At 46.8% G+C, this 25,619-nt stretch overlaps 2 protein-coding genes across 9 annotated transcripts; one reads left to right on the top strand and one right to left on the bottom strand.

Annotated features, from left to right (window-relative positions):
- The first annotated feature begins 1,205 nt into the window (after nucleotides 1-1,205).
- borcs8 (BLOC-1 related complex subunit 8) lies at nucleotides 1,206-16,172 on the top strand. Of its 8 annotated transcripts, none has more exons than XR_005457932.1 (7): nucleotides 1,206-1,298; nucleotides 4,059-4,171; nucleotides 4,689-4,753; nucleotides 6,331-6,438; nucleotides 8,561-8,588; nucleotides 11,010-11,089; nucleotides 15,522-16,172. XR_005457932.1 is itself a non-coding variant. In XM_038776748.1 (6 exons), exons 1-6 carry the CDS (start codon nucleotides 1,262-1,264, stop codon nucleotides 15,606-15,608), a joined length of 438 nt encoding a protein of 145 aa, XP_038632676.1. In that variant the 5' UTR covers nucleotides 1,206-1,261; the 3' UTR covers nucleotides 15,609-16,172. The 8 variants fall into 8 exon arrangements, 4 of the variants coding, with proteins under 4 accessions (XP_038632676.1, XP_038632675.1, XP_038632677.1 ...); XR_005457930.1 differs by having other exon boundaries at nucleotides 8,519-8,588; XR_005457931.1 differs by having other exon boundaries at nucleotides 8,503-8,588.
- Nucleotides 13,037-25,315, bottom strand: tmem221 (transmembrane protein 221). Its single transcript, XM_038776746.1, has 3 exons — nucleotides 24,943-25,315; nucleotides 17,541-17,626; nucleotides 13,037-14,017 (listed from the first exon to the last, which is right to left on the bottom strand). Exons 1-3 carry the CDS (start codon nucleotides 25,266-25,268, stop codon nucleotides 13,521-13,523), a joined length of 909 nt encoding a protein of 302 aa, XP_038632674.1. The 5' UTR covers nucleotides 25,269-25,315; the 3' UTR covers nucleotides 13,037-13,520.
- Between the last annotated feature and the right edge of the window lie 304 nt (nucleotides 25,316-25,619).

The following is a 25,619-nucleotide window of genomic DNA, read 5'->3' as shown; positions in this document are numbered from 1 at the left end:
CACCTCTATCTCTTCAAACCCCTCCTTGAAATCCACCTTGTAGAATCAGAGTATCTCTACAGTGCAGGAGAAAGCCATTCAGCCCATCGAGTCTGCACCAAGCCCCCTACATAGGCCTACACCCCCGCCCTATCCCTAAAACCCTGTCATCCCATCTAACCGTTGGTCATTAAGGGGCAATTTTAGCATGGCCAATCCACCTAACATCCACCTAATGTTTGGACTGTGGGAGGAAACTGGAGCGCACAGAGGAAACCCATGCAGGCATTGGGAGAATGTGCAAACTCCACACAATCACCCAAGGCTGGAATTGAACCTGGATCCCTGGCACTGTGAGGCAGTGGTGCTAACCATTGTACCACCCAATGTTTTGATCATCCATCTTCATATTGCCTTACAATGTAGTTCATGTTGTTTGATTATCCGTCTGTGGGAGATCTTTCTGTGGTACAGGTGCCACATGAATTGCAAATTGATGTTGTAACTTTAACTTGAAACAGCCTAGCGGCCTCCATATGGACATCAAGTGGGAACCAGATCGTGCTTGGATGTGATGCTCCCCGTGGTCAAATAGCCGACCGACACTCAATGTACTGACTCTCACGTGGAAAGGGATACAATGGCAGGTTTTTGCCCGCGCTGGTTGGTTGTATTCTTGGAACTGTAATCTCATGGCTTTCCATGGCCAACCACTTGCCCCCACCCCACCCCACCCTGCAACCCTCCCATCATCGATTGCCCTGGCAGTGCCCTGCTTCCCCCCCCCCCCCCCCCATTGTAAACCGAACACGCTTCCCATTACAGGATTAGATGATGCTTGACAGTCTGTGTAACCGTCTATTTTTTTTTGCCACTCCAATTTTTAAAAAAATAATGAACGAGGGCGTTCAAAACTCTACATTTTATTTTCAATGCTCCTATCGGTTTTTTTGTGTGTGTCTCAGGTGTGTTGTGGAGATGAATCTTCAATTCCTGGAGAGTCCGTGGGACACAATGGGAATGGGATGAATTTTGACTTTTGCAGCACAAAGGAGGGGGGGGGGGGGTTACTAAAGGAAAATCCTCCCCCCGCCCAAATTTTATTTTAGCATGAACTGGGTTAAACCAAATAAATGAAAGATGGTCAAAGAGAACCTCTTGCAGTGTGAAGGGGGAGGGCGGAACCGTTGTTGATAGTGTTGTTTTTCCAGAGGAGGAGGGGGGAAGGTGGGGCGGGTGAACACTTCCTGCGGACGGGACAGGAAGTGGAGGCGGATGGAAGATGGAGGATCAGGAGATGCACCTGAAAGTTAAGAAGGGTGAGGGCGTCCCCCGTGCGTGTATGTACAGACTCAGGAAGGGGCTGAATTAAAGAGGCCGGAAATGAGAATGGGCGGTAAACCGAAAAGAGCAGGAAGAGAAGAGCCTGCTTTTACATAGCGCCTTTCACGCCCCCCCCCCCCCCCCCCAATGTTACTGCAGCCAATGAAGTGGAGACTCTTGTAAAAGTAGGAAACCCGGCCGCCAGTTCACGCACAGCAAGATCCCAGAAACACTGATGTGACCTCGTCGGATAAAAACATGTTTTTCTGTGTGATGTGGATTCATAGAATTTACAGTGCAGAAGGAGGCCATTCAGCCCATCGAGTCTGCACCGGCTCTTGGAAAGAGCACCCTACCCAAGGTCAACAACTCCACCCTATCCCCATAACCCAGTAACCCCACCCAACACTAAGGGCAATTTTGGACACTAAGGGCAATTTATCATGGCTAATCCACCTAACCTGCACACCTTTGGACTGTGGGAGGAAACCGGAGCACCCGGAGGAAACCCACACACACACGGGGAGGATGTGCAGACTCCGCACAGAGAGTGACCCAAGCCGGAATCGAACCTGAGACCCTGGAGCTGTGAAGCGATTGTGCTACCCACAATGCTACCGTGCTGCCCCAAATTGAGGGATAAACGTTGGCGAAACCACCAGGGAACCCCCCCCCCCCCCCCCCCCTTCAAAATAGTGCTATGGGTTGGTTGGGGGGAGGGTGTACTTTACACATCTGTCCAGGACAGTGGTTGGCAGGATTTTGGTTGGCAACCTCGTGACAGTGCAGCACTGGGAATGTCATCAATGTGGTGCTGTTTGTGAGATCTTGCTGTGCCAAAACTGGCATCCATGGTTTCCTTCACTGCCACCGCACTTTAAAAGTATTTAATCGGCTGTAAGGCGTGGCGAGGTGCCCTCAGATCATGAAAGGTGCTATGTAAACTAAAGTGTTTATTTGTGATGGGGGGAAAAGAAAACAAAATGCTGTTCGACGGGTTTGTGTGGTACAGTATGAGGTCAAATGATACAACCTTCAGTAATGTGTCCAGCAAAAACTGGCAATCCCCAGGGAGAGAGGGTTCAGTGTCAGTGGCCAGGGAGTGAGGACAGAAGGGAGTCAACAAAACAGAAGGTCTGAGCTCTTGCATAAAATTGTTCCTGATGCAGTCCACTCTGGATTCGAAGTTGCTTAGTTCACCTAACCTGTGAAGTTGCGTATTTATTTATTCCCCAACACCACAGTTACCACTTTATTTATGTTTTTGCATTCCCATTCCTCAATAATTTCCTACCAGGAAAATAAATTTGAATGAACACGAGGCGTTAAACTGTTAAATACATTAGTTCTCGGAGGGAGGGTTGGTGAAATTAAAAAGGTCTTTTGAACAAAGATATACATGAAGAATTCTGCTCTGTGGATTTTAATATTTTGTATCATTTTAAACAATATCAGTAGGATTGCCTAAAAGTGATTATAGGCAGTTTGAAATTGAAGTTAAAGAAATACAATTGCCTTAGTGGGTGCCAAACAGCTTCGCAGCCACTGCTTGTATTTATAAAGCATCTTTAATATCAAAAAATGTGCCAAAGTGATTCACAGGAGGGTTTGCAAAAGGGGTTATGACAGGGTGGATATGGAGAGGATGTTTCTGCTTGTGGGAGAATCTCCAACTGGGCGGGTGGTCACTGTTTAAAAATAAGGGACCACGGAGATGATGCAAAAAATGTTCTCTGAGCGATGTGAGGTTTTGGAACATTCTTCACGAAAAGGTGGTGGAAACAGAGTCTCCGAGTATTTTCCAGCAGAGCTAGATATATTCTTGGTAAGCCAGAGGAAGAAAGGTTATCGGGTTGGTACAGTGGTTAGCACTGCTGCCTCACAGCACAAGGGACCCGGTTTCAATTCCAGCTTTGTGTCACTGTCTGTGTGGAGTTTATACATTCTCCCCGTGTCTGCGTGGGTTTCCTCCGGGTGCTCCGGTTTCCTCCCGCAGTCCAAAGATGTACGGGTAGGTGGATTGGCCACGCTAAATTGGCCCTTCGTGTCCAGGAATGTGCAGGTTAGGTTATAGGGGTTGGGAGGGGTGGTTTGGTGAGTGGATATGGGCCGAGCGCTTGTTCGAAGGGTTGGTGCAGACTCGATGGGCTGAATCCTTCTGTACTGTAGCAATTCTGTGATTCTATGATAGGCGGGATGCAGGTTTGAGGTTACTATTAGATCAGCCATGATCTTATTAAATAATGAGGGGCTGAATGGCCCTAGTTTGTACATTTGTACGTAATTTGACACCGGGCCACATGGGATCGTGTTAGGAAGGTGACCAAAAGCTTGGATAAAGAAATGGGTTTTCAGCAGTGTCTTTAGGTGGAAAGAGAGGCTGAGGGAGGGAATTCTAGAGCGCAGGGCCCAGGCAGCTGAAGGCACGGCTGCCAATTTTCGAATGATGGAAATGGAGGGTGGTTAGGAGACCAGAATTGGAGAAGTGCAAATATCATGCAGGATTGTAGGCCCAGAGGACATTACAGAGATAGAGGAATGTGATCATGGAAGAATTTGAAAACAAGGACGACAATTTTAAAATCGAAGAATTGCTTAATAGAAGCACCTCAGGATCTTTTTGCTACTGGAACGGCGCTATCTAAATACACGTTATCTTGATTAACCTGTGTCAGATAAACCATGCAACATAGCTCTGCCTGAGTGAAGGGCAGCCCCATAAGTCACATATGGTCTAACTCCTGGCTCTCATCCAGTTACAGAGAAATTCACGGAAAGTATGTACTTCTTGGCCAATGAGCCATCGCTGGCTCTGTACCGACTGCAGGAGCACGTACGTCGATCTCTCCCAGAGCTGGTGCAGCACAAGGTGAGGGGAAGGCGAGTGAGTTACCTGGAATTGTTGGATTGCAATTGAATTATCTCTGCTCTGTGTCATTCTCATTGTCCATTACCGACAGAGAATAATCAGGCAGATCTCCCCCTCTTTCCGCCCATGCCCCACACAAACTCCACTTCCTCCTCATCAGCAATATTAGATATTTGCTGTCAACAAAAGTGATTTCACTGCAGGAGCCGTTGTGGCTAATCTTCCTCTACACAATTGTGAGTTATACAGCTGGACTTCCTGAGTAGTATCCACAAGAAGGGTTGTGTCTGTTTTTTATTTTCCTCCACTCTTTCCCCCCCCCCCCCCCCCCCCCCTCCAGTTTTCCTACCTCAAAGGTAGGACTGTCGCTGGCGCAGGGAGCCACAATTGTATTGCAGGTGTGGTTTTGATCAGCCTAGCTTTATGAAAGGAAGAATTCCCTCATCCTGAAAATAAAATGCTGTGTTTAATCAGCAGTGTTGGTCCATCAGATTTTCCTCCTTTGTTTCCCCCACAGACAGACATGCAAGGAGTGGAGGAGCAGTGCCAAGGGGCGATATATACTGTTGAATATGCCTGCAGGTGAGACTCCTCGTACAGCTGAAGGGAATGTTTTAAATGAGTGCAAGGTGTCAGTGTCGGCCCTGGTCTGTGTTATGTGAGATAATTGAAGCAAGTGTTGACACATGGAGATGCTGTAATGACACTGGGCTCCTCAATAGGTGGATTCCCCCTATGGATTACTGTGTCGTGATCATGACTGGAGAACCCTTGTATATACAGCCAGTAGACCAAGGCAACTGCTGGCCTGTGAAGCTCCCATTGTTGGACAGCCAGCTGGCTTTCACTGACTGGATGTGACTTGGATGTCTAGGTGGGATATTGATGTGCTGCCAGAATGGTAGATCATTTACTCCAGCAGCGGCCACCTTCAAAGAAGGAGGAGATAAATATCTTTAGCACCTTCTAATCAAATCACATACAGAGACCATACTGTGAACGGATGTAGGTGAGGGTTGTCAGTGCTGGGGATGGAACATTTGCCCACTTTGGGCACACAATGGCAGCACTCTCGTGTTAATTACAGACAGGGTCAGATACAGGCTAAAGCTCCCCTGAACTGTCCCATAAAATACTCCCTAGGGCTGGCTATGCCACACCAGCGCTCCTGGCCCATGGTCTCCCTCTGAGTGGACACTTTGAGAGTGAGAACCATAGAAATGATACCGCACAGTAGGGGGCCATTTGGCCCATCTTGTCCATGCTGACCCAAAGACAGCAAGGTGCCCTTTCTAATCTCGCCTTCCTGCACATGGCCCATAGCCCTGCAGCTTATAGCATCTAAGGTATAGATCCAGGTTGGATTTTAAGAGTTTAGGGTCTCTATCTCCACCACCAGCTCAGACAGCAAATTCCAGACACCCACCACCATGAGGTTTTTCCTCATGTCCCCATTAATCCTTCTGCCACTTCTGCCAATCTATGGCCCCCGTTTTTTGAACTTGGTGCCAGTTTTATGCTGGGTGTCCATGTCCACAAGGATCTCCATTGAAAACCAAACTTATTTAACGTTGCAACATCCTTGTGGCCAACAAACGATTTTCCTCCCAGGAGTCGGCCCTGGCATTGACTCCAGTATCAGAGGTGAAAAGTCAGAAGTGAAATTTCTTCAGCTGGAGAAATACAACCAAAAAAAAAAATCAAAGTAAATTCCTATCACTACCTCTGCACGTTTTTGCAGCATTTTATAACCAATGAAATACTTTTCTGAAGTGTTGTCACTGTTGACATGTAGCAGCCAATTTGCACTTGGCAAGATGACCTTTACTCTGAACAGTAATGTGCACCTTTTACACCCGTTGGATAATTATTGTGCAAAAGACCAGAGATAAATTCTCTGCTCTTCAAAGTGTGGGATCTCTAACCTCCTGAGAAAGGCAGATGGAACTTTGGTTTCATGTCACATCTAAGAGACATGCAGGAGTATGGCGCTCCCTCAGTACTGTGTGGAGTACGTTAGTCTGGATTATGCATTCTCTTTAGAGTGGGGTCTTGAACCCTTTTATTTCAAACAAGGTGCTACTGACTAAACCACTGCTGGCATCTATCCTGAATGGATTTATTCTGCTCTTTTCTTTCCTCCTGCACTCCCTGTGTAGTGCTGTTAAAAGCATGTCCAACAGTGGGGCATATTTCAAGAACATCGAGGGGCTGCTCCGACGAGCCATCAGCATCAAGGACCAGATGAGCTCTCTGCAGAGCCGCAGGTACTGTGAGGGTCATGGGTTCTGCTGGGTGCGCCCATTGTTTCTAGCCTCCCTCATTTAATTTTAATCATTCGGCTGTCAGCTTGGGTGTGTGTCAGGGGGAATCATTGAAAGCAGCACCTCAGGCCTGGATAGTCGTGGAGCTTCTGTGTAGCGATGAAGTTAGAATTTGCATTAGCCAAAATTGGCTGACGTAACTAAAATGACCTGACAACATTTTTTTTTGGGGTTGGAATTACTTCACTGTACCACTTAAATGGCCGGAGCGTATAGTGTGACAGGAAAATTGAATGGGAAATGTTGACAATGGTACATGTCATTTTTGGACATAACTTTCAACAATTGAACATGAGTTCTTGACGGGAAGTGTGACACCAACAGCGAGAAATAGACAACAAAAATGATGGTGATGAAGTGCTGATTTACTGAAACCTCTTGGGGGATTATATAGTTCGATGTCTGATTTGAAGTATTTTAATTTATAGCTGTTTTAAGTTCTGTGAGTACTGAGTGACTATTATAACATCAGGTGACGCCTTTTACCAAGTCCTGTGCTTCCATCAGCCTCACAATGCAGCCCTGCTTCCAATGAGATATTTTGGACAGAGGGTGTGGGTGGGAGCTTTTCTCTACATAGAGACTGTTCGATTGTGTCAAACCATCTGCACTTCCACACTCTCCATGCCAGGCAAACCGTTGCTCAGTGAAAGACTTTCTTCAGTGATGGAAGACTATGGAACTGCTGTCTGCAGTCAGTGTAATGGTGTGCCTACCCGGGAGGTCCCAGAAGTTCTTGAATTCAAGCTTTGAAGAAATGAAGGCTTTACCCTGCCCCACCCCAAGAGCATCACCCTAAAGTCTGCACGAGCCCCATTTTGCTGAGGTCCTATTGCATGAAAGCTGCCCCTGTTCACTTATACCTCACTACCAGTGGCCTTTCTTCATAAGTGAACCTCTAGAGTGTTTCAGTAAGTTACTTGACTGAGGGAGGCATTGTGCCATCCTGTCCTCCCTCTATGTCCACCTAAACTTTACAACAGAGGGTCACTGAGTGGCAATGGTGCAGAAATTCTGGCTGATGATAATGGGCGTCATTCTCAGAGATCACTCTCTTATTATCCTCCCCAGAAAGCATCGAGTCAATTCAAACCTACAATAGACAGATTTCTGATGACAAGGGAGTTAAGGTTTGGGGTCGGGGGGTGGGGGCTGGGGTTTGGCAGGGAAGTAGAGTTTAGGCCACAATCAGATCAGCCAGGATCTTAATGCACGGGGAAACAGGCAAAGATTGAGTAGAATGGGCATATTTTTTCTGAAGTTTCAAAGAATAAGAGATGATTTTTAGTGAAACGCATAAAGTTATTAGAGGGCCTAACAGGGCAAATGCTGAGAGGCTGTTTTCCTTCTGGCACGAGAGTCCAGGTCTCCAGACAAGGAATCGGCCTGAGATAAGGAGACATTTCTTCACAGAGCGTTGTGAATCTTGGAATTTTCTACCCCAAAGAGCTGTGGATCCTCAGCCATTGAGTATCATTCAATACTGGAATCGATACATAGGTTTTTGGATATTTAAGAGAATCAAGGGATAGAGCAGAAACATGGAGCTCATGATTTTGTTGACTGGCTTGTGGTGGGGGGGGGGGGGTGGGGGGGGGGGGGATGACCTCTTCCTGCTTCTATTTACATGTCTGTTATGACATGAGGCAGGGAAAACCCTCTGGCGGAGAGCTCAGAAAACCATCGTTGCAATCAGCTTTTACTTCCCAAGCATGCTGCACTCATCACACCTCATGTCTCAAATTATTCCACCGTGTCACAAAATGTTATTTTCTGAATCTATCCCAACCCTTTGCATTTGTGAGATGATAGATTGCCAGGATCTGGAAAGGCTGACTAGATTGTGATGTGCGGCAGGGTCAAGTTTGTGCCCTGCTTGTAACTTGATTTAAATTGCACGGTGTTAAAATGCACCCTCAGTACTCCAGTATTTATGTTGCATTTGCGTTTTCTTTTCTTTTTACCCATCGTTGCATGTAGCTTTAGTGATGTGAGTGTCTGTTACAGTTCCATTGTTATACAGGCAGTTCCTGAACCTCCCTCCTTCTCTTCTTCCTGAGTGCAGAGCCAAGCGTGCACCCCTCCCTTTCCAGGTTAGTATTGCTGAAATCGGGAGGCAAACCAAAATCTAATGCCAGGCTTGGGGCCTACTCAGCCTCAAGTACAGTTGAATCTTGAATACTTGACCAATGCAGACCTTCCAACTTGCCACCTTTTGTTTGAGCAATCTCCTACAATGTTTTAATCATTATATGTTTGGTTTTTGCTTTGCTTATATTTTGTTTCAGATCCAGTTAAATGAATGATTAGTGGCAGTCCGAAGCTTCTGTGGGCCTAGTGCAATGTTTGAAACCGTGGTCAATTTGATTACACCTCAACCCTTGGCATTTTGCTCCATTACCCTCGAATGAAATTTACTTCCAGGTTGGAAGGTCTGCTGAAGTGCCAAGAGTTATATTTTTCTGTCCTATTTTCCTCCCCCTACAGGCTGTTAATCACCCCCGTGCTCTCCTCTGATCAATGTGTGCGTGCAGGAGCAAGAAAGCCCAGCCCTGCTGACAACCTTGCATGACTGTCGAGGTATTATAGACACCTTGAGCAAGAGAGGCCAGCCCCAGTGCATTGTGTTAAATTGCAAAGCAGTGCAGGGAAGATCGAAAAGAGTCGACAAGATGGGGCACGTTGAGAAGTAGTGAGACAACGTTTAGGTTCCAAAAGGCCACAGATAGGTAGATTAACGTTAGTTCATCAGAGGCAGGTATAGGCCATTCGTCCCCTTCTGCCTGCTACCCTGTGCATTAAGATCCTGGATGATCTGTTTGTGGCGTAAACTCTACTCCTGCTCCCTCCCCCGGCAGAACCTTTGACTCCCTTGTCAACAAAAATCTGTCCAAATTAGCTTCAATTGACTCACTGATTGCTGGGGAAGATCATTCTAAAGACCCATGACCCTCTGAGAGAAGAAATTTCTCCCTCTCTCCGTCTTTAATGGCAGACCCCCCCCCCCCCCCCCCCCCATCCCATTTTGAAAGTTCCAGATTCCCCCACGAGGGGAATATCCTCTCAGCATCTACCCTGTCAACCCTTTATATGCTTCAATAAGGCCACTTCTCATTCTTCTGAACTCCAATGGGAATAGGCCCAATCTCCTCAATCTTTTCTTCATCAAAATGGAAGACTGAGGAAGGTGAAAAGTGCTGAGTTTGGAGGTCCTGAGAGAGGTTGTGAGAAGAGCATTGGAATTCAAGGTGAGCTTAGGGTTACCAACTCTGAAATGTAGTTGTTTTATTCATTCACGAGATGTGAATGTTATTGCCCATCCTTAAATATCCTTCATCAGGTTGTGTTGAGTCATTTCCTGACAACTAAGTGGCTTACTCCCCAATTTCAGTGAGCATTTACTGAGCCACATTGCTGAGGTTCTGGAGTCACTTCTACACCAGGCCGGGTGGGGATGACAGATTTCCTTCCCTGAAGGAAAATTTATGAACCAGATGCTTTTTTTTAATGCAACATCTTGACAGTTTCATGGTTACCATTACTGAGACTAGCTTTTTATTGCAGATTTACTGAATTAACTAAATATAAATTTCTCAGTTGCTGTGGTGGGATTCATGTCTCTGGTCATCAGTTCAGGCCTCTGGGTTACTTGTCCAGGAATAACCACCATGCTACTGTTCCTAGAGGTTTACACGTTATGACCTGCCTTCTCCCACCTCCCACCATTCAACATATCCAACCTTATGGTCCTTGCCTTTCCACGGGCAACAAAAAAGCAATTTGTTTTGAATTACCACAATTGGAAGTCCTTTTTAACCTGTCTTCTGACAATTTTTATGATGGGTGGGGGGGGGGGGGGGGGGGGGTTGACAATTTTTTAATGCCCGGTGATTATTCTGGAGTAACTCACAGCAGAGTCCTGGAGATTAATTTGTTAATTCCTGGAGACTCAGGCAATCCTGGAAGGTTGGCAACCACTGTGGGTGCTATAAGGGATGCAGCAATTTGGATCTTGGAAGAGGAAGTGTGGCGATTAGGGGCTTTTCAGAGTAACTTCATTACGCTGTTAATGTAAGCCTACTTGTGACAATAATAAAGATTATTATTATTAACAGGGGGTAGGACTGACTGGATTGCTCTGCAGGGAACGGGCTTGGACCCGATGGGCTGAATGGCCTCCTTCTATGCTGTAATGGAGAATGGCTTCAGTTTGGTGATTCGAGCACTGAACCGCTGTCAGAAGAATAACTCAGTTACAGTTGTGATACGTTGAAGGTTCCCTGGTTAACTTGATCGGTGTCCAACAGATCTAACCTCTCACTGTCCAAGACTCGCTGACTGGTCAAGTGGTCAATCTCGCTTCCTTTTTGACGTCTGTAGCTAACAGCATCCTTTTTGTCTTTTTCATATTGGGAAAACATCAATTCAACGGGGAAGAAATTTAACCTATGCGCATGCATGGTGTTTTCTGATTGGACAACAGTTACCAAGCCATTTTCTTTTATTCATCGCAGGAAGTGATGTAAAGAATGTCCTGAGCTTGGGTTGAAGAGAATGAGTCGTGTGAGCATCATTCTCATCTTCAAAAAGCCAGGTGAGCTACAGGCGACTATTTAGTCATCAATCCTTCCCCAAAACACCTAATTTCCACTTGACCGGATGAGCAAGGTTGCAGTTCATTGATTCAAGTGCCTTCCTGTGTGTCGATTTGGGACTTACACCCTTCCTTTGGATTCACAGCAGAGGGTATCAATCAGATCAGAAAATATGGACTTGCGGCTTCTGCCAATTGCTGTTGGCATGACCTGCATCCCCACCCCTTACTGGATGGTGAACATATCTATTGTTAGAGGAAGGAGGGGATTCCGCAGGTTTCTGATGCCCCACGATGTACAGTAGCCCACCTAAATGATTATGCTTCTGCTTTCAGCTTGGACAGAGAATGTTGGTGGGTTATTTGACTATAGAGGGCATCGCAGCCAAGCCTAATCCTTCCTGTTGTTCTGGAGTGTCAAGGGCTTCTGTAACATCCAGCTCACCACCCTGACCCAGCATAGTTAACGCAGCACGATTCCACAATTCTGACATTCTGGATGATAAGTTGAGGAATAGTTCCCAAAGATGTGCCTCATGTGTCAGTTGGTGGCACTCTAGGAACCGGGAATATTTCTGTATGTTGACATTAAGTGCATTTTATGCTTCAGTCTATTGGGATTATTATTCTTTCCGTGGCAGGTGAAACCCATCATCGTACCAATCTGCCTCCTGATAACAAAATCCGAGAGTTGTTCACTGCAACAATCTGTGAGGGGGCGAGGAATTTGTCCTTCTGAAACCAAGGACAAAAGCGTAGCCCCCTTCCCAACATACAATTGGCCTCAGCATCCCAGGGGGTTAGGAAGATGTTTGTGTGTTGAGGGTGGGGGGCATCAGCGAGGGATTCGGCCATTAATCAATATTCATTGCTGTTGGAAAATGTGTGTCTCTCTGTGTATGTGTAGAAACTGGAGGAAAAGCCTGGTGCTTGGATGTGATGCCTTCCCAGGAGGTCAGATAGCTGCTGTTAAATGCTTATGCTCCCCAGCAGATCAGGTCCGAGCCCTGGGCAGAGGGAATTGGAAATCCAACCAAATCCAACTTGAAATAATCCCAAACATATTACAATACGTCACTTGACTTAACAAAGCAGTGTTGGGTGTGTAAAAAGTGTACTACGGTGGATTGCTAACTGAGGTTAGGACAGCAGGCACAGAGACATCCCAAGTTTCAAAACCAGTTTGTACTGAATTAGTTCATCCCACCCAGGGGAAGTTACGGGGATGCTCCCACGGGATCGGCCTCGGTTCCCCTGGATTGTGAGATGGTGGGTGAAGATGGAAAATCTGCCAAAGGTTCCCACAAGTGGCTGGAAAAGGGCTCTGGTTCTGGTGTGACGCCCTCCAAAGCCAAGCTGCCTGTTGACATCTGGCAGGATTTGAACATAGAGAGTTATGGAGGACAGCTGACACCTTTACAGTAATGACCTTGCAACACGGCAAAGGGAATAGTCAAAAATATATTTATATATCTGCAAAAGGAGTCAGTTTTCTGAGGTTAAAATGTAGCGGCACTTAGACATGCGTATCCTCATTCGGTTAATTCTACCTGCCCTGGTTTTAAGTTATAAAAAAAAAAAAATTGCCCCGGCCAGTAATCAAATCTGGTAAATTTCTTCCTTGTGTTTTGTGGTGGTTCTGCCCCGTTTTCACTCCTGATAAAGGTGGGATTCCTGCCTCAGAAGAAAGGAGTCCAGACGTTGCTGCCAAAACAATGGTGTGTTTCACGGGCTCACATTTATCAAAGTGGAAACTGACCCAGCAACTTGTGGCAAGGAAGAGGTACCTAGTGAATTGGTCATGACCACGAATTGCTGGGCGGTTTCACTGCTCTGCCTTTAGCCACATGTAAACAGCAGCTCACCTTGAATTTCCCCATGAGTTTTGTGAAATTGCTGCATTTCATGAATTAATTAAAATCACTGCAGAAAGTTAGGACTGCAACGTAACAGCGTAAGTAACTTTTAATGAGGAAATTTACATTCCTGCTCAACTCCTTCAACCATTGAAACTGTGGAGTCCCATTCCTGTAGGTAGTAAGTTGTTAGAGATTTTTAAAAATTGATTTTTTTTTAAACTTGTCTATATTTTTTCAATCTTTTTCTCAATCCAGTCTTCCTTCTCCTCTCTGTGTTTCTCTTTTTCGACCTGATTTTGCCGTCAACTCTACCAATTTACTTCTCCATCGCTCCCTGTTTCCTTTCTCGATGCTTGGTCCTGTCACTCACCCAGTTACCAGATGCCCTATTGTCTATGCTGTGCACATCCTGAAACTCTCAGACCAAAATCTATTTCTGAGCAGAAGTGGGGATGGAGGGAAAAAGGGGGTGGTTGCAAAAAGTCTTCACTAACTGGGTCACAAATGCGGCTGTGGAATCTGTGCCAATATTGCCAACTGCCACACTCTGGTCTCTGCTGGTGACACCGAGCTCAGACCAGGGTCGAGTCCTTCCTGCAGACGGTTCCCTTGCGTGCCAGTACCCGTCTCATTTCATGCGTCACCCCATCCCAGGGTCCGGCACATGGCATGCTACGCCCCGCCGACAGCGCCTGCGAGCGCCCGTATCCATTCCTTCCTCCTGATGCAGGGCCAGCACGGCTCGCCGAAGTGGCCACGTAAAAGGCCTTCTGTTCCCGGTAGCGCTCATAGGCGGTCTCTCTACGGAAGGCGGGCAAGTGCGACTCTTCCTCCTCCTCTTCCTCCCTGTGATCCGAATGCTCTGGTTCTGGCCACCCACCTCTTGGGGTGCGATTGTTCTCAAACAAGGTGGTGCCATGCTCCGGGAGTCTGGCCCTGCCTGCCCACCAAGCCTTCACCAGGGCTTGGATGATGATGATGAAGAGCAACAGTACCCCAGCAGCGAGGACACTGGCACTTGCCATTGCGCTCTCATTTTCGAACTCCAACAGCACGTAAATGGAGAGAGCTGAAAGAAAAGTACAGTATGTAAAAGGAGTTGAGAAAAATGCATGATTAAAATTTCCAAGCATCAGTACTGTCATGGGGAAAATGCCAGAAGCTGCTCCTTTCAATTCATTTTTTTTGTATCTACCGAACGGCAGCATCAGACATACCATGACCAACGACAGCACAGGGTTAGATCTTGAGTAAAGCTCCCTTTACATTGTTTATCAAACACCCCCAGGGCAGGTACAGCACAGGGCTAGATACAAGGTAAAGCTCCCTCTAAACTGTCCTGTCAAACACACAGCCATTGAGGAGTAAAACTCTCTACATTGAGTGGGACAGAGGCAGATTTGCGCTCCATTCAATTTTAGGCAGTAAACTGCATAATGGATGTATTGGCCTCGGACAAGTTGCACTACAGATTCATCAGAATGTAACTGGGGTGAAAATGGTTAAATTATGTGGGTAGGTTGCACAGATTAGTCTTGTATTTTCTCTAGTATGGTAGATTATGAGGGGAACCTGATTGAGCTGCTTATGATGATTAAAAGATTTGATAAAGTCGATGGAGAGAAACTATTTCCTCCGATGGGAAAAGTCCAGGGGGGCATCTCCTTGCGATCAGAGCCAGACTGTTCAGGGGTGATATCAGGAAGCAATTCATACAAAAGCTTGTAGAAACCTGGAACTCACTCCCAAAAAGCCATAGAGGCCAGGAACCAATTGAAAACGTCAGTTTGTGAGAAAAGCATTTTGTTAGGTAAGGATATTAATGATTATCGAATTAAGGTGGGTAGATGGAATTCAGAGTCAGATCAGCCATGAGCTAACTGAATGGCAGAACTGGTTCGAGGAGCTGAATGGCCTCCTTTTCCCATGTGCTATATTCCAGCTGAAAGGGATCTGGTCTGAGGCTGGGACCCTTCCCCTTCCAGGAAGCCTAACTATATTTTTTGGTTTCAGAAACATTCCCATATATTAGCTACTGATTTAGTCCTCTGTGGATCTCAAACGTGGCTCCTTTCCGATGTCCTCGGTTGAAGGGATCACTTCCGGCCTTAATAGTTGTTTCCTTTTCTTTGTCTGGAGATGGAAAGATCGATCTTTGTTTCAGACCTGCTCTTCAGAATTGCTGCTTTCCCTCGGACACTTCCAGCACTCTGTCATGCCATAAGTTCAAAGCTGATGCACCCTGGCCAGGGAATGCTGCACTGTCAGAGGTGCTGACCTCCGGCTGAGAAATTAAACCAAAGTCGAAGTATTTATAATTTGTTGTCGAAAATTATCATTGCTACTCTTTCCGGGTTCTAGTTCATAATAGATGTAGGAGTGAGAACCTCAGCCCAGTTGACCTCCCCCTCTCGGCACACGGCTCCTGAGGCTAATTGTAGTGTTCCAACTGGGAGAGATCTGGGATCAGAGCTAGGTACATTGTGTCTTTATGGGTCAGTATCTACCCAGCAAGGCGTTTACCCATTGGGTCTAATACTAATGGTCTGACGTATGGTTTGGTTTCTCCGCAGTGTTGGATGGTGTATTCAGTGAACAATGGTCGCAATGCTCGTTCCGGGCCACGCGAAGAAAAGGGATCAGACGGGATAAGGTTCTGAAGGAGATGGACAGTTGTCGGCACTGGTGTGTTTACACGTGCGTGTGTTTGTATGTGTGTTTTCACAAACATAAAAAAAACCCCCTCTTTACTTTGCCGAAGACAGCTTTTACCAGGAAACAGCTTTGAATTCTTCCCATCAGCACTTTACGACAACACGGAAGCAGCTATTTCAGAGCAGTTAAGTCGCATGTGCAGATGTGTTGCACTTATCCCAGCAGACTGCCTACATCCCCCAAAAACTTGCACTATCGTACAAGACGGCGGAGAAGTCATTTGTCTGCTCTGTGTTTGAGTTTATGTGTAAAGGAAATCAGCTTCCTTCAACTTCCTCGCCAGCTACAGCTTTCCCAACATGTCCGAAAGGCACGGTATATAGGTCTGTTTTCTGTCCGAGATTTTATGGTTTCTTTGCTTGAATTTCTGCTCTCCCGATCTTGGGATACAGAGACTGCTGAGAGTAGGGACTGACATCGGGAGAATATTTGACATTATTTCTATGGGTTTGTGTTAACCCAGTTGCACCCTGTGCATGAGTTCTGTAATAAATGGAGATATCAAACTGCCTTGGTAATGAGATGCTTTTCTATCTGTCGTACAGATGACTCCATCCCAGACACTGGAGAATTTCTCATAAGGCCTCTTCACCCCACTCTCGCCCCAAACCAAGTTTGGAGTTCAGTACACTTAATTACATAGAATTAGATTGGATTTTACAGAAATGGGGGGTTCAGTTCGATAGGCCACTGCTGGTGTTTATCACCCAATCAAATCTTCTCCCACCATCACCCATATGCGATCATCCAGCTTCCCCTTAAAGCGATTTGTGCTATTCAACTCTCCACACATTGTTCTGATGGTGACAATGGGTGGCATGGCAGCACAGTGGTTAGCACTGTTGCTTCACTGCACCAGCAACCCGGGTTTGATTCCTGGCTTTGATCACTGTCTGTGTGGAGTCTGCACGTTCTCCCCGTGCCTGCGTGGGTTTCCTCCCAAAAGACGTGCTGTGAGGTGAATTGGACATTCTGAACTCTCCCTCAGTGTACCCAAACAGGCGCCGGAGTGTGACGACTAGGGGCTTTACACTGTAACTTCATTGCAGTGTTAATGTAAGCCTACTTGTGACAATAATAAAGATTTTTTTTGTTTAAATGAGGGATGGGTATTGTCCAGGGGACCAGGAAGATACTCTGTTTTTCTACAGGATTTTTTATGTTCACCCACACAGAGAGACAGAGGATCAGTTTAATGTCCCACCGGTACCTCTGATAGTGCAGTACTTCCTTAGCACTGCACTGGGGAGTGTCGGCCTGAAGTCTCTGGAATGGGACTGAAAGTGAATGTGCTATCCACACGAGGAGAAATACTTGCATTTCTATTAATGCCTTTCGTGATCGTAGGACATCCCATAGCATTTACAGACAATGAAGGGCTTTTTGAAGTATAGTCAGTAGGGGCTGGTTTAGCACACTGGGCTAAATCGCTGGCTTTTAAAGCAGACCCAGGCAGGCCAGCAGCACGGTTCAATTCCCGTACCAGCCTCCCCGAACAGGCGCTGGAATGTGGCGACTAGGGCCTTTTCACAGTAACTTCATTGAAGCCTACTTGTGACAATAAGCGATTTTCATTCATTCATTTTAATTTCATTGTTGTCACGTAGGAAATACAGCAGCTAATTTGTGCACTGCAGGCTCCCACAAACAGTGGGATAATGACCATATCATCTATTTTAGCAATGCTAATTGAGGGATAAATATTGATGCAGGACACCAGGAAAAACTCTGCTCATATTCAAAATATTGCCCAGAGATCATTTGCTTCCAACCGAGAGAGCCTTGGTTAAGCGTCTTATCTGAAAGAGATGCAAACTGGTAAGTTGTTGCCTGCAGGTGGGTTTGGAAGGTCATGTCCCTGCTGTTTCACAACTTACCTGCCAGATATACGATGACACCCAGACAAAACGCGCTGAGGGCCACATGGCGGGAAGATCGACTATTAAGGAGAATCCAACCAGTTCTGGAACAGGAGAGAAAGGAGAAATGGACCCAGGGTGAACATAAGAACATAAGAACTAGGAGCAGGAGTAGGCCATCTGGCCCCTCGAGCCTGCTCCGCCATTCAATGAGATCATGGCTGATCTTTTGTGGACTCAGCTCCACTTTCCGGCCCGAACACCATAACCCTTAATCCCTTTTTTCTTCAAAAAACTATCTATCTTTACCTTAAAAACATTTAATGAAGGAGCCTCAACTACTTCACTGGACAAGGAATTCCATAGATTCACAACCCTTTGGGTGAAGAAATTCCTCCTAAACTCAGTTCTAAATCTACTTCCCCTTATTTTGAGGCTATGTCCCCTAGTTCTGCTTTCACCCGCCAGTGGAAACAACCTGCCCGCATCTATCCTATCTATTCCCGTCATAATTTAAATGTTTCTATAAGATCCCCCCATATCCTTCTAAATTCCAACGAGTACAGTCCCAGTCTACTCAACCTCTCCTCATAATCCAACCCCTTCAGCTCTGGGATTAACCTAATGAATCTCCTCTGCACACCCTCCAGTGCCAGTATGTTCTTTCTCAAGTAAGGAGACCAAAACTGAACACAATACTCCAGGTGTGGCCTCACTAACACCTTATACAATTGCAACATAACCTGAAAATCCTGACGACCTGACTGAGATTAATTGTCTGCAACCATTTTACAAAAGTAATAGTTATAAAAGTGTGGACCACCAAACAAGGTTCCTGAACTCTTATCTAAAATTTCAATTCTTGTTTTCAAATCCTTCCATGGCCTTACTCCTCCCTATCTCTGTGAGCCCCTCAAACCTCACAACCCTCGGAGATATCTTCGCTGCTCCAATTCTGGCCACTTATGCATCTACTATTTTAATTGCTCCAAAATTGGTGGCCGCGTCTTTAGCTGCTGAGGTCCAAAGCTCTGGAATTGCTCCCTTAAACCTAGCTGCCTCCTGACATTATTCCATCTTTTGAGATACTTGTTCAGGCCTATTTCTATCTGTCCTCATTTTTCTTCTATGGCCTGGTGCCACATTTGTCAGGCAATCTTCTTGTGAAGTTCCGTGCTATGTTAAATACAAGGTGATTCTGTGTGCATTCTAAGGAAAGTGAAGTTCACAGCCTCCCCCGATGGTGTCACTTAACATCCCTCCCTTTCACATTCTACCCTCCAGGCCGGTGGCCTTCACATCGCCCAGACGACCGGCCAAGTGGTGAAGAAAGACACATTTTATACAGTGCCTTTCACAACCTCAGGAGGTCCAAAATCACTTCACAGTTAATCAAACACTTTAGAACTGCAGCCAGTGTTGCAATCATAGAATTTCTACAGTGGAGAAAAAGGTAATTTGGCCCACTGAGTCTGTACCGACCCTCTGAAAGAGCACCTTAACATAGACCCACTCTCCTGTTTATTTCCGGAGCCCCGTCTAACCTATTGACATGAAGGGGTAATTTATCATGGCCAATCCACCTAACCTGCACATATTTGGACTGTGGGAGGAAACCCACGCAGACACGAGGAGAACGTGCAAACTCCAAACTGGCGCTGTGAGGCAGCAGTGCTAACCACTGTGCCTCGTGCCACCGCAAATCAATGTCAGGAGTGGGATGTAGGGGCGGCACGATGGTGCAATGGTTAGAACTGCTGCCTCACGGTGCTGAGGATTCGGGTTTGATCCCAGCCCCGGGTCACTGTCCGTGTGGAGTTTGCACATTCTCCCTGTGTTTGCATGGGTCTCACCCCCACAACCCAAAGACGTGCAGCCAGGCTAGGTGGATTGGTCATGCTACATTGCCCTAAATTGAAAAAATAATTGGGTACTGTAAAAAAATTTTAAAAATTGTTTTAAAGAGTGGGATGTTGGAAACGTGGCATCCAATTTGTGCACAGCCAGCTCCCATAAACAGCAATGTGATAATGACCAATAATCAGTTTTACTGATTGTTGAGAGACAAATATTGATAGACTTGGGATCCATGCTCGATTAATTACTGTAGAATCTGAAACATCTCGGTCGATGGGAGGACAGTTCCGCAATGCAGGGGGGTGGGGGGGGGGGGGGGGGGGGGGGGGGGGGGGGGGGGGGGGGGGGTGTTCGCATGGGGGTGGAATATGTGGCAGAACATTTTATCCAAATAATTTCAGCCCTTTTCCAATTAATCCCTGCCTCTCCATGCCCACCCTCATCCTTCCCCTTCGAAATGCCAGTGTTTCAGGGAGCAAAAACACAACGGAACATGAGCGGCTCACAGAGATAGGGAGGAGTAATTTAAGCAGGCACATGTGCTGAGTTCAGTCTGAATCTGTCGGAGTCAGGGTCACTGCATTGGCACCATTCCTTTTGCAATCTCAAGATGCTTAACAGGCAATGAAATACTTTATGAAGTGTAACCACTTGTACATTAGGAAACAAGACAGCAATTTGTAAATGCAATGGGATAACGATCAAATTATCTGTTTTTGCAATGTTTGTTGAGGGATAAATATTTACCAGGGCATCGAGGAGAACTCTCTTGTTCTTTAGAATAGTGCTATGGGATTTTTGTACATCCACCTGAGTGGACATATGTCTCACAGCACCTCTGACAATGCAGTACTCCCCCAGCACAACACTGGGAACGTCAGCCCAGATTATGTGCTCTGTAGCAGCCTTGAACCATGGCAAAATTCCACACTGCCATCGTTGAGAGGGCTGATCAGGCGGGTGGAATGAACACCCAATTCCCTGATTATGGGATCACAGTGAGGAACACCCGCAATGAACATGCACACTGTGGTACTATAGGTTAAAAACTTCAGGGTACAACGAACAAGTTAAACCTGGAGTAGGAAACTTGAATGCAGCTTTAGGTTTGGGAGCTATTTTGAATGTAGATTCTTTCTCAAACCTCTCATCTCTCCCTCCTCCTTTATTAATAATAGTAATAATAATCGCTTATTGTCACAAGTAGGCTTCAATGAAGTTACTGTAAAAAGCCCCTAGTCGCCAAATTCCGGCGCCTGTTCGGGGAAGCTGGAACGGGAATTGAACCCACGCTGCTGGTCCCTTTAAGATATTCTTTAAAACTTACCTGTGACCAAGACATGTCCACCTGTCCTAATATTTGCTCGTGTCAACCGTGACTCAGATGGTAGCTCTTGGCAATGGATCACAAGGTTCCAGGTTTGAGTCCCACTCTCTAGGGCTTGAACACAGAAATCACAGTTGACACTCCAGTGCAGTACCGAGGGAGTGCTGCACAGTTGGAGGTGCAGTCTTTCGGATGTGATTTTAAACCAATGCCCTATCTGCCGGGGGACAAGTAGATGTAAAAGATCCCATTGCAATATTTCAAAGAACAGCGGCACGGTGGCACAGTGGTTAGCACTGCTGCCTCACAGCTCCAGTGACCTGGGTTCAATTCTAGCCTTGGGTGACTGGCTGTGTGGAGTTTGCACTTCCCGTGTCTGCATGGGTTTCCTCCGGGTGCTCCGGTTTCTTCCGACAGTCCAAAGATGTGCAGGGTAGGTGGATTGAGCATGCTAAATTGCCCCTTAATTGGAAAAAATGAATTGGGTACTTTAAATTTATTTTAAAAAATAAAACATTATCAAATTGTGTCTGATCACACTTGTCTAAAGTGCATTTGGGCATATTACTATGTCAATGCTGGACAGTGTTTATGGAAATACTCCAGGAGGAGAAACTTATAAAGAATTTTACAGCATGGCTTTACACTGACCAGGCGAGACCTTTCTCCGAATACCTTCTCTTTTATAACTTGTGTTTCTTTCTCCTCCTTCCGTCCCTTCGAAGCTGGAACCAAAACAACCCCCAGTAAATTGTGATTCAAATTGAATTCCTGTCAACCAAAGTCTGTGAGAAAGCAGTGATTGGCGATGGATCGAAACAAGTTCACACGCACTGATCTGTTTAAAAGAGAAGAGTTCGTTCAAACCAGCACTGGCTGCAGAATGGACAGGTTTAAGGTGGCACGTTCGCTCTGCTCTGGGCCAACCTGGCTCCCAGCGAAAGGGGCCTGTCCTGGGGGGGCTTTCTATTGAATGAAGGCTCACACAAAGACCGTGGCTCATTAAACTCACTGCTCATGCAATTGGATGCTTTCCTCCCACGTTGTGACTGATTATAGAATCAGGTCTCAGTAAAAGCCACAAAGCACTTCTTTCTTCAAAAGCTTACTTCTTTCCCCGCAGGCTCAGTTGATAGATGCACCTTCCGCTGTGGTCAAGAGACACACCAACAAACTGATAATTGAGGCAAAACACTTCAGCAGAGGCAATGCTGCATAGTCAGAGGTGCTACCTATCAGATGAGACATTAAACCTAGGCCCTGTCTGCCCTTGAAGGAGGCACAAAAGATTCCATGGTCATTATTTCGAAGAAGAGTGGTGGAGCTCTCCATGGTGACCTGACGAATATTTACCCATCAACCAACTTCACTCAACAAAAAGGTTATCTGGCCATTATCATATTGATGGAAGCTTGCTGTGCGCATATTGGGCCCATGTTCTCAGCATTATTCCTTAATTCCCTGTCAAAAATATTGAAGTGATCACTTGAGGCAGGACTGAGGATGGAATTGATGGAGATGAAAGTCGGGCAGTTTGTGTAATGGGCAGGGGCAACCCAATCCCAGCTGCACACTCAGACTGAGACATTCGGCCCATTGTCTCTCAGAATTAGATTTGCTCTCGCTGCTCTGATTTGCTGCATTACTCAGGCAGTCCAGTGCTGTAGCTGCAGAGTGCAGTACCCCAAAGCAGGCATTGTCAAACTCTGGGGGCGCGACCTGCGGGTGGGTCGCGGGCGGGTGTCGGAAGAGTCACCGAGCCGTCCGTCGCGGCGCACCCGATCACGCAAATCCACGCGCGACAGTCGCAGCAGCCAACTTTTAACTATGCCGGCTAGCTGCCTTCAAAATGGCCACGAGCATATGAAAAAAATTTGGCACACTGCTCACGCATGCCCGATCATCGATACACATGCGGACTGATGATCGAGCACTCATGCGCAGTGCGGCCCCGTTTTTTCCTTACGGACACAGCCTTTTGTTTTTACAAGTTCAGGGGGACAAAGGGACCCAAAACATTTCCTCCATTTTTGTCAGCAGCAAACAAGGTAAGGGAAAATGGTGGGTCGGGCAGGTCAGCCGGCGTGGGTCGGGAAGGTCGGCTGGGTTGGGTCCCGAAGGTTGGCCGGTTGGTAAAAATGGGTCCCCAGAAAAAAGGTTTGCAAAACTGCCCCAGAAAATAATAACCCCCTCCTCCGACTTGGACTGTGAGTTACCCCAGGTAGGAGCTGACCGTAAGTTGTATGGCCCACACTGGAGTTACACTCAGCAGTCGGCCAAGCTTATCTCAGCCTTCTGGAGGTGACTTCACATTATTGGCACCAATCAGCTATGGACTGAACAAGAGTTCCACTCCAGGAGCCATTTATCCTAACATTGACAAAGAGTCATCCAGACTCGAAACATTAGCTCCTTTTCTCTCCACAGATGCTGTCAGACCTGCTGAGATGGTTCAGTCGTCTTTGTTTCTGTATCCCAATATTGGCTAGGCTAGTGACACCTAAAGAGAAAGGGTCAGGGGGATCAGCTGATTTACTCTTACAAAGAGTTAGCATGGTTAAGATGGACCAAATGGCCTCCTTCTGGGCTGTAACAATTCAGCGATTCCAGTTAGTCCTAAGCTCATGTCATTCCCAAGGAGGTGACCTAATTGAAGCTGTGTCCCATCAACACTATGACCCGAATCTGCCTTGACATCGGGTTTACTGTCAGGATTACTGATTCCTGAATTTGTCACAGTCACTGAATGGAATATTCCCAGATTTAACAAATTCAAGGAATTTGCTTCATTATTGTCAGGAACTCCATGCACTGGGAGTAGGCATGTTGGCCAGACTTTAGCCAACCAATCATCTCTAGTCAACCCAAGTTGGTGCGGGACAGGAGTCATATCGCCCGACTGGGTAAGGAGACTAAGATTTCTTCCCACTGAAGGTCATAAATGAACCTGTTCATCAGCGCAACTGGTTCATGGTCCAGCTTTGCACTTTCATACTGCCACAGTGATATTTAAATTTACCACCGCCCCAATTATAAATCTAGACCACCAATCAATGGTAATCCTGTGCATAATGCCATATAACCAGGGTAGGGACAACTTTGCACTCGTATCATTACCTTGGTCATATCTGATCTTAGAATGAGCTTTCATGCTATCGTAAGTCCGTCTATTTCTAGCTCTGTCACATCGCCCAACTCTGCCCCTCCTTCAGTTCATCGGCTGCTGAAATCCTCATCCCTGCTTCTGTTACCTGCTTGCTAACCCACATTGGCTCCCGGTCCAACAACATCTTGATTTTGGAATTTAAATCCTTGCTCTCAAATTCCCCCCCCCCCCCCCCCCCCCCCCCCCCCCGCACCCCCCAGCCCTGGAACCTCCAGCATTTCACTTCTCCAGAATCTCATTGCTTCTCATAACCTGGCCTCTTTCGGCCCTGGCCCTGATTTTAATCGTTCCGCCATTGGAGTTGAGCCTGAGCCAAGACTTTAAACTTTGGAATTTCCTCCATACACCTCTCGGCCTCCCCGCCTCTCCTCCTTTTAGGACGCTCCTTAAAACCTATCACTTTGACCGAGTTTTGGCCACCAGTCGCTGATGGCTCCTTTCGGGGTGGTTTAGCACAGTAGGCTAAAGAGCTGGCTTGTAAAGAACAAGGCTAGCAGCGCAGGTTCAATTCCCGTACCAGCCTCCCTGAACAGGTGCCGGAATGTGGCGACTAGGGGCTTTTCACAGCAACTTCACTTGAAGTCTACTTGTGACAATAAGCAATTTTCATTTCATTTCATTCACTTGTCTCAGTGCTGTCGGGGTCGGTTTAGCTCAGTTGGCTGGGCAGCTGGTTCGTGATGCGGAGCGAGGCCAGCAGCACGGGTTCAATTCCCGTACCGGCTGAGGTTATTAATGAAGACCCCACCTTCTCGACCTCGCTACCTTGCCTGAGGTGTGATGATTCTTGGGTTAAATCACCACCAGTCACCTCACCCCCTCAAAGGGGAAAGCAGCCTATAGAAATGCAAACTGCTATAGAAATGCAAACTGATGGGCACTGATTGGATAGCCCTTTGGAAGAGCTAGCATGGATCTGATGGGCTGAATGGCCGCCTCCTGTGTTGTACCATTCCAATCAGAACCGTCGCTGCATCAATGCAAACTAGTTTAACTTGATCAAAAACGCTCGTTAAAGTTAACCCTCACCTCTCTGACCATTGAAGAAAACAGGACCTTCCACCTCTTACCTGTCCGGTTGTCCTCCGCAGACCTCGGCGGCCAGTTGGCCCTGCATCAGGGCCAGGAGCAGGCAGCACAAGTGCAGAGTGACCGAGAGAGAGGCCAGACCCTGGGAGACGGAGCGCAGCAGCCGGCGAGGCAGAGCCCCGGGCACCGGCGACAGGCTCTCGGCCGGCTGCTGGCACCGCAGCTGCAGCAAGAGGCTGGCCGAAAGGAGGGACATGAGGGCGGCCAGGGCTGCCAACAAGAGCAGGGCGGCCAGGCAGCGGTCCGGGGACAGGCACCCGGAGCTGGGAGCTGCCACCTCGGCCACCCTCCTGTCCGCTGACGGCATCACTGCATCTCTGCAAAACTTTGCACCAACTTTCCCCTCCAGCTCCTACACCACTTTAAACCTGTCATTTCCGGTCACTTATTGCATTTTAAGTGTGCAACATTTATACAAAGTAAAACCGACAACTTCAAATAGAATATATTCAATCCCCATTAAATAAATTTTAATACGCTTGCGCTTATTCCCAAACTACGCCAAAGCATTTTACAATCAATGCTGCCAATTTTCATACAAATAGCTTCTACAAACTGCATAGAATCCCTACAGTGCAGGAGGAGGCCATTCAGCCCATCGACCCTCTGAAGGACTCCCCCACGCACCCTGACCTATCCCTGTAACCCCGTAATCTAA

Source organism: Scyliorhinus canicula, chromosome 18, assembly GCF_902713615.1.
Source record: "Scyliorhinus canicula chromosome 18, sScyCan1.1, whole genome shotgun sequence".
In the NCBI taxonomy this organism is placed as follows: Eukaryota; Metazoa; Chordata; class Chondrichthyes; order Carcharhiniformes; family Scyliorhinidae; genus Scyliorhinus; species Scyliorhinus canicula.
This window is presented reverse-complemented; position numbering and strand designations above follow the sequence as displayed.